The sequence below is a fragment of the Scomber scombrus genome, chromosome 2, assembly GCF_963691925.1.
Source record: "Scomber scombrus chromosome 2, fScoSco1.1, whole genome shotgun sequence".
In the NCBI taxonomy this organism is placed as follows: Eukaryota; Metazoa; Chordata; class Actinopteri; order Scombriformes; family Scombridae; genus Scomber; species Scomber scombrus.
Window position 1 is genome coordinate 16,661,303 of NC_084971.1, and position 11,240 is coordinate 16,672,542.

At 38.2% G+C, this 11,240-nt stretch overlaps 1 protein-coding gene across 2 annotated transcripts; it reads left to right on the top strand.

Moving 5' to 3' along the window:
* The first annotated feature begins 1,962 nt into the window (after nt 1–1,962).
* Nucleotides 1,963–9,377, top strand: LOC133990479 (serine hydrolase-like protein). 2 transcript variants are annotated; one of them, XM_062428811.1, is made up of 12 exons: nt 1,963–2,083; nt 2,475–2,618; nt 4,270–4,383; nt 4,571–4,612; nt 4,761–4,780; nt 4,882–4,956; nt 5,672–5,778; nt 5,867–5,946; nt 6,045–6,082; nt 6,181–6,257; nt 8,267–8,354; nt 8,490–9,377. In XM_062428811.1, the coding sequence occupies exons 1-12, from the start codon at nt 2,071–2,073 to the stop codon at nt 8,631–8,633; spliced, it is 942 nt and encodes a 313-aa protein (XP_062284795.1). In that variant the 5' UTR covers nt 1,963–2,070; the 3' UTR covers nt 8,634–9,377. The 2 variants fall into 2 exon arrangements, with proteins under 2 accessions (XP_062284795.1, XP_062284803.1); XM_062428819.1 differs by having other exon boundaries at nt 6,048–6,082.
* The last annotated feature ends 1,863 nt before the right edge of the window (nt 9,378–11,240 follow it).

The window sequence follows — 11,240 nt, forward strand, 5'->3', positions numbered from 1 at the left end:
ACAGCTCATAGAGTAAATCTCACTGTGGTTAAGTTACCTTACAGCTTGCAGGAGAAATGCCTTGGTATCCATATATAAGGAGGAATATAGAGTCTCATTTCCCTCTCTCAGTTTTTCATCCAGTTTTAAAAGACAACAGACAAAAGTAAGAAGTAACCCCAGTTTTGCCTTTAAATCCCTCAGCAACCAGACCTCAAAAACTGAGAAATAGTGGCAGAAGTGTCAACCAAGCTTCTGGAAATGTACAACAAAACCTCAACTATCCAGAGTAAATGTAAAGTCTTAATAAGCAGTGCCCCGTACATAAAAAGCTCCATCCGCTCAAAAAATGTAGCAGCTTCAGAGCTGCTGAAGAGCAGACGTTATCCCTGAAGGAGAGGCACATTTGTTTTAAGTGTTGTGGGTCAACTCGGCATGTAGCAAGGAGCCACAGAGAGGCAATTAAGTGTCTGGAGTGTGGTAGTAAAAAACACATCTCAGTGTTGCATCCTGCTCCTCCTCCCACTACAAAGGAAACCAGAAAAGCAAAAAACAAAGAAAAACCATTGCGAGAAGGTGAGTGAAAATGTCACTTCAGTTACCTCCTTGCTGTTTTTGTCTCCTCTTCTTCTCTCTCTGTTTTACACAATGTTTTGCTTTCAAATACTTAAATGTTGTTCAGTGAGAGATTAAAGCCAGTGGTTTGGTCTCATACACATCACATAGACACACTGTCCTTTTAATTAAAACATGGAAATTAAATGTCTTGTTTCTCTCTGTTTATCTGAGTATTAAACAATTACTGTTGCAGAGAAAATATGATGATAACCAATGAAGGTTCATACAGTTAATGATAGTGTAACTTCTGTAATGCTCACAATGTCCTTGGTTTTCACTCAGTTATCCACCCAGGTGTCTTCAGGGGATGTATGAGGGTTCGGGAGCTGTCTGCCTCATCTGTCTTTAGTCACAAAACAAGTTACCAAAGGAATGATTTTTACCAAGCTGAATCTTTGAAGGTCGTACTACAGAAGAACAAAGTCTCTCCCCACTTCTGAGTTAACCTGTGTCCCAAACGCCTCCTGTCCTCTGAGAGATTCTTTCATCAGTCTTTATAAGAAGATGAAACATGATCCTGGGGAATTCTGCCCTTAGTCTTGAACCATTGCTGCACCTGCAGGAAAAATGTTGAACACACATTGTCAGTTTAACAAACATATAGCAGCAATCAAAGCTCCGATGAGTTTTTACAAGAAAGGAAGCCAATAAATCCTAATGGGAGTTATTGATGTTACAATCTTGTGGCCACTATCACACCTATATAGTTTTCCTTAAACATCTGCAGCCTGCGCAGAAGTTGCTTTTAAATCCATTTACTGTAAAAACTCTTGCAGCTTTTTAGTTTGGATGCACAGCAAAGGCAAACAAGTGATGTTATCTGCAAAGATAAACACAAAAACAGTGACTGGTTTAGAGGCTTTTTTGTCTCTACAGCTGTGAAGGTCTCATTTTAAATGCAGACTATTCTATTTGCCTTTCATTTCACTTTATAGTCAGTTTTACCGGTCCTGTTTTCAGGAGCATTGCTTAAGGTTGGCTTTTTATTTTTTTAACTACTAACTGACTGTATTATTATATTGAATGTAATGATTGGAAGGGCTCCATCCATTGTTTCTCGTTGGCTGGTGAATGAACATTTTATCTAAAGCAAACTTCAGTCCAACAGTAACTTCTGGTTAATGTCAGTTGTGTTCCAGTTATCTGCACATCCACAGGGCAGGAGGTTATAAGACCGACTGTGCCTTTTAAATATATAGATTTGTATAGAGTGTATTGATCTGTATCAAGATTTAGCAAAACCAATCAGCTGTTGTCAAACCGATGTCGCCCGACAGACTGTACCGAGGGAAAAGTTTAAAGGCATCATCAGTCCCGCCCCTTTATTAGTGATTTATCCAATGAAAATCTTTACTTGCAGCTTCAGGACACTACGGAAGTTTCTGTTAAAGTTTCACGAACCAGTTACGTATTAATGACATGTTTGTGGAGGAATGCAAGTGTTAAAGCGGCCACTGTGCAACATCTGCTGCAATGGCTCAAGCAGGTAACACATTTGATTAGGCTGTGTGGAGTTAAATTCACTCAGTTTAGTGATTTAGTACTGCTCAGAATTGGTGTCTTTTACATGCTAACAACACGCAGTAGCTTCTGTGCAATGAGTAAATGGCTTTTTCAAAGGCGTCCAACTGTTCATTTTAGCTGTCTGTCAAAACAGTGTGAGCAGCAGACTTTCTGTGCAGGCTGATTATTTTCTGAGACATAAACTGAAGATCAGCACACTGAAATCTGGCAACCTTGTTACCTCCTGTGAGATTTGATCAGACATTGAAACAGCAGCTGGCTGCATGCACTGCAGTAACACTATTTGTTTCAGCTGTTAAATCTTTGAAATCTGAGTGTCTGAGTTGCAGACTGACATCTGTGTTGTGTGTCAGTTTCAGAGCTGTCTGTGCAGGTCTCCTGGGGGGAGATCAGAGGTAAAGTCTGGGGTTCTGATCACGGTCATCCTGTGCTGTGCCTTCATGGCTGGGCTGATAACTGTGGTACATTCAACACTCTCATTCCCCTTCTGCCCAAAGGTAAGTCATGTTGTTGGAGTGCTTAAAACTGCCCTCAGTCCTACAACTTTATCTACTCACACTCACACTTTACCGTAAAATTGTGTCATGAGCTTCTTTTCTTGCAAAATTCTTCTTTCCACCCAAAAGTAATTTCATTTCAAGCTAAAGTCAACTAATGACAGTATACTTATTTGACAGGTCCATCATTTTCTGTGGCTGCAACTAATGAGCATTTCTATTATTGATTATTCAGCCAATCGATTGGTCTATAAATCATCATACAACAGTGAAAAATCACTCTAAGCTGAAGCATAAACTATGGTCTTTAGATTTCTTATTTTGTCCAATAACATGTTCAATTTCCTACAATGCAAGACCAATAAAACAGCAAATTTTCACATTTTAGAACCAGAACCATCAAATAATAGGCATTTTGCTTGAAATATTGCTAGTAAGTGATTAATTGATAATGAAAATAGTTGGCAGTTAATTTTCTTTCGATCAACTAATCATCGCAGGTCTATGATTAGCAAATGATTATCTAATTATTTTGTCAGAAGTTTCTTGCAAAACACTTTTTTGTACTGATCAAAGGGGAAACAGAGGCAAAGCACTGCTGGTATTCTTCCAATTAATTCATTATTTCCAATTAAGTGCCAGCATGACTGAGAGAGTACTTAAGTCAGTGCAGGGCTGATCAGCTCAAGATGCCAAAAATGAGATCATATAAACACACAAGAATACATTTCAACAGCAACAGAGATTAAAGTGTCCAATTAACAAATGAATGATGAATTAGCATTCATTTGGGCTTAAATAAAGCAGTTTATCTTCATTAGTTGATTAATCGATCAAAAGTCAATTAATTAGAAGTTACTTTAATAATTGCTTGAGTCATTTTTCAAGCAAAGTGTGAGAATTTGCTTCATTGCTTATAGTAAATTTAATATTCAATATTCAAGAAACCTCTTTGATACAGCTCAATCAAAGACAAAGATAGATGCATATATAAACAACAAAGAAATAGAAACAGTAAAAAAATGAAATGATAATCAGGTCATAATAATATCAATACTGTTAAAAGACAATTCAGGATTGAATAAAAGGTGTTTATCTGTGCAGGCAGACTGATGTCAGCAGCTGGAGGAAGTGTTGGATGTGATTAGTGCATTCCTGTGTAATGATGGTGGATTTCCTTGTTATTGAGCGACTGTAAAGCTCAGATAACAGATGTTTTGGGATTTGGGACCGGCTTTTGGACAAAAACAATATGTCTGATAACATCACCTCCAGAATACTAGGATGGACATCCTTTCCCCCTTTTTTTTTTCTTCTTTTTTTTTTTAACATTCTATTGAACAACAGATTATTTTGTTAATTGAGAAAATAATCAACAGATTAGTCCATAATGGAAATAATCATTTGTTGCAACCCTAAAAAAAAGCTTTTATAAACTCAACTTCTCAGAACCTTGTTTCTATTTTATAATTAGTACCAAATTACAAATTATTAAGAATGGACCTATTAAATAAAACAAAAATTGTATTGTAGCCTTTGTGTAGACTGTAGTATCTGTATTTGGGATTAGGTGTCAGTTCCTCTGATTAACTGAGAACTCCGCTGAGAACTGATTATCTCTACACATTTCATTTGTCTGTCTTCCTCTCAGAGTGCAGATACTTGGCGGTGGACCTGGCAGGTCACGGTCTGTCCTCACATCGCCCCCCTGGAGTCTTCTACTCCTTTCCTGCATACGTGGCGGACGTACGCAGAGTCGCTGATGGTGTGTGAGTTCAATAAGTTACAGAATCATTTTTAGCCAAACATACAGTAAGTGGCGGTTTAAGCATAAATTTAGGCCTCCTCAGGATTATTTGCCTTTAATGTAGTTGAACCTCAGTAGACATCAGTGTTTGAGAATGAAATACTCAACCTGCCTGTCGATGATCTCTGAAATTAACTCCCAACAGCTCTCCAATTGAAGAAATTCACCATCATTGGCCACAGTATGGGTGAGCGGAGCATCCGAGCAGCATTTATCTTAATCTGTTTGTGTTAACATAATTACATGTTTTCAATACTTTATTGTTTCTATGTTTTTCTATCTACAACATGATTAAAGTGCAAATGACACAGTGCTGCTTTCTTTCTTAATTACAGGTGCTGATATTGCGGGAATGGTAAGTGCTTCAAATGTGTTTTCACACAATATACAGAGATTATAGTGCTGTATTTTCTTGTGTTGTATTATCACATCGTTCATATTGTTTTTCCCCCACAGTTCAGTGCACTCTATCCAGAGATGGTGGATGCTCTCATATTTCTCGATGCTTATGGATTCTTACCAACAGATTCGGTAATCAATATGCAAAAGTCACTCCAAAGCTTTGATGGTTTTAAATGAAAAAATAAAAATACTGAAAATAAATACTGAAGCCATGAGTCCAAAATTTACCTCAGAAAATTGTGCCCCAAAAAGGTCATTTAGATTTTGTTCATTCAACTATTCCACAACATTTTCTGTAAATTTTATTCCCCAAAATGAAGGTGTAAATGTTGTTTCAGGGAAGGAAATACAGATGGAGCAGTAATGAATCCTTTATGTATAATTTATTTTATTGGCCGTTTATAGTCAAATCAAACATGGATTATAAAGATCCCAGAATCAGCCACATTTTTAATTTTGTAAGCTCTGTCTAAGTTGCTTCTGAATCTCCAAACTACCCAGAAAAATACTGAGTGAGGACATGACCTGAGTGTCATTATTAGTACATTCAGTATATTTATGTTGTAATAGTTCACACTGTGCCCATTATAATATACCATCAGTTGGGTTATTTTTATATACAATCTAAAGCTTTCAAGAAAAGAGATTTAAATTATGTTCATTCAGTCATTTTCATTCAAGTGGTGAATATGAGTATTTTTGCATTCTGCCTCATTTATCTTAATTTTTCATCCTTTCTTTTTTATTCATGTACTGCGTTTCTTATAGTTAAGAGAGTGCTCTGCTGTATTTTCCACCTTTGATTGATGTTCTCACCTCATCTTTTCTGTTTCTTTTCTTGCAGAGAGAAATATCCAAAGTGATGAGGCAGGGGATTGATGAGATGCACCAATTTGAAACCAAAACAGAAGAGAAGAGAAGAGTTTACACTTATGAGAAGGCAGTGGAGAGGTTTTTACTTTACTTGGTCATTTAAAAAAAGGACTATTAGACTTCTAGTTAGCTTAGTCAGCATTTGGCTGATGTGTGTTTTTTTCAGGTCTTTGGCTGCCAACCCGACTCTATCTAAAGAGTCTGTGAACATCCTTTTAGAGCGAGGTCTAGTTCAAGTTGAAGGAGGTACTTTTTTTTTATCACTTCTCCTCTCAGGGAGGAATAATCTCGCTCTGCTTTCCTTCATCTGCTGGCAGCTGAATGCTGAATGTGTTTCTCTTCAGCAGGATTTGTGTTCTCCAGAGACCTGCGAGTTAATTTTGTAAGTCACTTTTAACCTCAACACACTCACCACTACTTCTTTGTTACCTTTAACACTCAGCTGGTACAGTATGTGTGTTTCCTTTGTTTTGCTTACAGAAGAACATAATGCGCATCAGTGTGGAGCAGAGTCTGGAGATGCAGTCGAGGATACAAGCTTCTGTCCTAGTTGTTCTGTAAGGTATTCACCACTATAATGATGTTATCTCCAGGGCTGCAACTAACATTTATTAGGGCCCGAGCGGCGACTGCAAGTCGCCTGGCGAAAGCCCTATTGAAATTGTAATGTTTATTATTATTATTATTATTATTATTATTATTATTATTATTCCGACATTTCGTGCCCCAATTTCGCCCCTTTCCCAAATGCGAAAATGCTTATACTTTTGCACGGACGTCCGGCCTCATCCGAAATTCGATATTTTTGGGTGGTCGCACATGGTCGACGCAGAATGGCGGAATAGCGCCCCCTACAAAGTCCAAAAATGCCCATAGGGAATTTTGCTAACTTTGTCCTATGCTCACAAAATTCGGTACACATATGTATTATACCCACATATGCAAAAAAGCCTCTTGACCTCATGACCTCAACCCAACAGGAAGTCGGCCATTTTGGTTTTGATTTTTCCCGGCTAAAATTAACTCCTCCAACAGCGTTCGCCCGATCAAGTTCAAATTAGGTACGCAACATCTCCAGACCTAGCTGAGCTTAAGTTGTGCTCTGCGCATCCGTAGGTCAAAGGGCGTGTCTGCCAGGGCTCAACTAACTTTGGCGTGCTCGCCATGTACATACGAGTGGCTCTCACGCCCACATACTTCATCCAATCAGCTTCAAACTTGCTGGACATGATGATGGCTCCGCGCTGAACGTCCCTATATATTAACTTCCCACGTAACTCATAGCGCCCCCCGGTGGTAACAGGAAGTGAACTTAAATTCATGAAAAATACATAGTTGACCCCATAAACTTCATTCCACTTTTAAAACATGCAGAACCAGTTGGTGAAGCTACATTATGAACACTGTGAAGCTACGAGTAATGGCGTCCCTGTCGGGGCGTGGCTACCATAAATTCCTCGCCATGAAAATACGTTTTTTTTTTTGATGGCTTTATTGAACACGTATCATCATGAAAATTGATACACAGGTCCAGGGTGGAGACCTCTTCCATCTGATAGGGGTGTCGCTCATGTCGGCCCCTAGTGGAAACAGGAAGTGCCATTTTTTGCATCAACATTGTCCGATTTCCACGAAACTTCACATGTGTGATGAGGGACTGACCCTGAACACACCTGCACGCATCCCATTACTGCCCCCTGGTGGATGAACCATTAACTGCTCATAATTCCCTCATGCTTTGTCCAATTCACTCCAAACTTCACATGACTGACGAGTGGCTGCCCTGAACACACCAGACCACACCAGACCATATGTGTAACTATCTGTGACTGCCCCCTACTGGATGAACGAAACATTGCATTTTTGGCCTCCTTCCAGGTTTTTTCTCACTTTCTGCTTCACGCCACAGCCCCGCCATGCCTCAGGCCCCGCGGTGGCATGGGTGAGCGAGGGCCCGCCATCGCCGTTTGCGGCTTTAATTTTTATTATGATTAATCTGTCAATTGTTGTCAGTTGTTTGGTCCAGAAAATGTCAGAAAATGGAAAGAAGAAAAAATCTGCCAAAGCCCAAGATGACATCTTCAAATGTGTTTTTCATCCACACCCAAACATATTTAGATTACTGTCACAGAAGACCAGACTTAAGAAAATATTCACATTTGAGGAGCTGGAATCTGAAAATGTGTTTTGTTTTTGTTTTTTCATAAAAAAATAATTTTAAACGGTTAACAGTTAATCAATAATTAGAATAGTTTGCAATTACTTAGATAGTTTGAAAACTAATGGATGAATCCATTAAGTGTAGCAGATGTAGTTATGTTACAATTTACCAAACTGCAGTATTACAATGTGACAGCAGAGACATTTATAACAGCCAACATACAGAAGCTAACAAAGTCTCATAGTTATGGGTTGTGCAACATTGTTGTTTTCTCTTGTATGTAAGTCACAAATGTCTCTCTATACCAAACATTTATCATAGCTGCAGTGTAATAACTGATATGATAAAGTATACAGTGCAATATTATGTTCTTCTCTCAATATGTTCAAAATCTCTTCTTTCCAGGTCAGAAGGAGGCTTTGATAGAATATTTTCTGAACCAGCCCAAAAGAAATTTAGCTCAACGCTCCTCCAGTGCTTTCGGGACAGAAATGTGAGTTTGCAACTGGGACAGAATCTGAATACAGCAGAAATGTTTGAAGTGGTTTGTCGGGATTATTTGCCCATCTTAGTTACTTATTCTGTCTCAGTTGACATGTCTCTCTTCTTGTTTCTCTCTTGGTTTCAGCATACAGTGGTGACAGTAGCAGGCGGTCATCACGTCCATCTGAATAATCCTGAAGCCGTCGCTCCGTTTGTGTCTGAATTTCTGCAGACCAAAGTGTTATCACAGTCAGACAACAGAGAGCACAAAAACACATCTAACTTATAAACTGAACACACACACAATAATTTAACACGCTCACACTTAATTCATATTGTACTGATGTTTATCAATGTCATTGCTTTATAATTTAATTGGGTATACTTGCTCACTGAAGTGAATGTGAAGGCATGTCCAAACTTTTGACTGGTACTGGTAATTCCTGCTAAGAAAGGTTTGTGTGACAGATCATGAGACGCTGAGGGCAGGTACACAGAAAGGTCTGAAGTTTGCTAATAGACTAAGACTGTGATAACTCGATTGAGTACATTTTTAATTGTTGTACTGTTTTCACACTGCAGTGTTTACAACAACCTCTGGGCAGCAAATGCAGTAAAAGTCCTGACTATCAGCCATGTGCTTCATGTCTTTTGTGGGAGACGGGTTAATAATTTAAAGCTTTCTGATAAATTCATGTGTTCTGCAGATGCTTTGAGTGAAAGTGGCACTGTGAGCAAAACTGGCTGTGATTCACACAAAGTGAGATAAACTGCAGCAGCCAAGTTTAAGTGTTACAGGGAAAAAGTTTGTATGTTTTGCTTGTTGAGAGATTCAGTGGACTTTCATAACAAGGCCCACTCAATTCAAAGGGCATCAAATCTGCATTGGTCGCATTTATTCTCGTATCTACTGAACATTGGGCCTCATTAGTCAGCCTGTTTTGTGTTGGCTTTTACCCAGAACCTGTTCTTACCCTCGACTGCCAATTAATCATGTACACTTATGGCCATTTTCACATTTAAAAATTTAGATGACAACTTTTTTTTTTTTGGCCTTTTTGCCTTAATTTGGGGGTTAGTGGAGGGAAACCAGAGGCATGGAATGCATGATTATAGTTGTATTTTAAATTTAAACCAGTTTCGTAAATGTATCAGACAAAGTTTATAATTTCACACCGCAATAAAGCTAAAAGTGAGTGACCAGCAATTATAAAGTATTATGACACTTGACCTTATAAGTCCTTAAAAATGCATTATGATGTGTTATGATTGTGTTATAAAGCATGATTACACAGTGCTATAAACAGATTATAAGTATGTTTATAATGCATTATAGACATGGGTGTCATAGAAAGTGTTGCTGTTGTTTTTTTAAAAGAGTAAACTGAACTGAGAACTGTGGCTACCGTGATCTTCACAGGAGCGCTGACAGGAAAGCCTGATCTCCTTTAAAAGGTACAAAACAAGATAAAGTCACACAGACTGTAAAATACAACACTGATAGAAAAGAACAAGTGAAATTCTGTCACATTTAGGAAGCTGCACACTCACATTCTCTGCTATCTCACTTAGCGTTAGCACTTTTAATTTAATTTGATTATACACGGGTTCCTTTATCTACCAAACATCCTTATCTTATCTTTTGTTTTATATCTTTGTCGATTTTATTGGTATTGTCTTTGATTACTTTAGCCTGCAGCACAATCCCGAGCCACATCTGAAGCATTCCTTTGTACAGATGATGGGAATGTTGGGTCTCTTTAAAATTAAAACCTGAAGAGCACGGTTTAGAACCTGCTCTATGTGTAAAGTGCCTTGAGATGACTTTGTTGTGATTTGGCGCTATATAAATAAAGATTGATTGATTGATTGATGATGTGTGATGTTGGACTTGAGCTTGACACTTGAACTTATGAAGACTTAAAAAACTGAAAGTCACATCTTTTTTTTTAAATCATAATGAAACTTTTCAGTCATCTGTAGTTTCAAATGTAAAGTCCCCCTCCTCTTCAAAATGTGTTTGACACTAGAAGCTATTTTCACCTGCTAAAGGGAGAAAGTTTCTCTGTGCTCACCTTTAATCTGAGCTGATTTATATGAGCGTGATTTGTTACATCACACCTAATTCGTAGCCAAAGTAGCAACATCTGAAACAACACTTAAAAGATGTTTATACAAAATTTTTGTAACATGAAAGTCTGTTTTTGTACTTTTAAGGGGAAAATACACAGAGGCTCCTGTTGTGTTAAGAACAAGGAAAGGCAAGTTTTTTATATGAAACATTTTCCAAAATGTTATACATAAGACATTTACAGTACGACAAAGTGAAGACAGCACAACTTATCTCAATGGCACAGGTGGACAGTGTGATACAGATGTATCCAGATGTTTCCATCTTGCAGTCAAACATTGAGCACCGAGCACATATGGATGTATAAATGGACGGCTCATTTTTTGTTGTGTTTCAGTAAACAGGTTAAACTGACTGTAGCCAAATTGTTCGTTCTAGACTTTTAATTGTCTGTAATCTGGTTAAGCTTGTTTGGGAAACGCATATTCATGATACACAGCTGAGCAGTAAAATTCACTCACTGAAACTGCAAAGTGTACTCAAGAGATTATGTAACTGCAGCAGTGAATGTGAGTGTCATTCTCAGCAGAAACAAGACACCCTCTCAGACCTGTTGTCCTTGTTGAAGACTGCCCGACAGACTTTACGGAGGGAACAAAAGTACAGAATTGAGTCTGACTTGCTGGAAGGTAAAGACCCACCTCTGCAGTGTATGATGATTGGCTGTAATTACAGCTCATCATCTTGAACATCCAATCAGATTCATTGGTAGTTATGTATTGTTTTTATGTTCCAATGGTCAAAGGTTGCATGCATGTTTCATTT

Excerpts from the sequence above, each read along its gene's own strand:
- LOC133990479 (XM_062428811.1), top strand. Across the intron at positions 2,619-4,269 it reads CATTCCCCTTCTGCCCAAAG|AGTGCAGATACTTGGCGGTG; the intron begins GTAAGTCATGTT and ends TCTTCCTCTCAG. Across the intron at positions 5,947-6,044 it reads TCTAGTTCAAGTTGAAGGAG|CAGGATTTGTGTTCTCCAGA; the intron begins GTACTTTTTTTT and ends GTTTCTCTTCAG.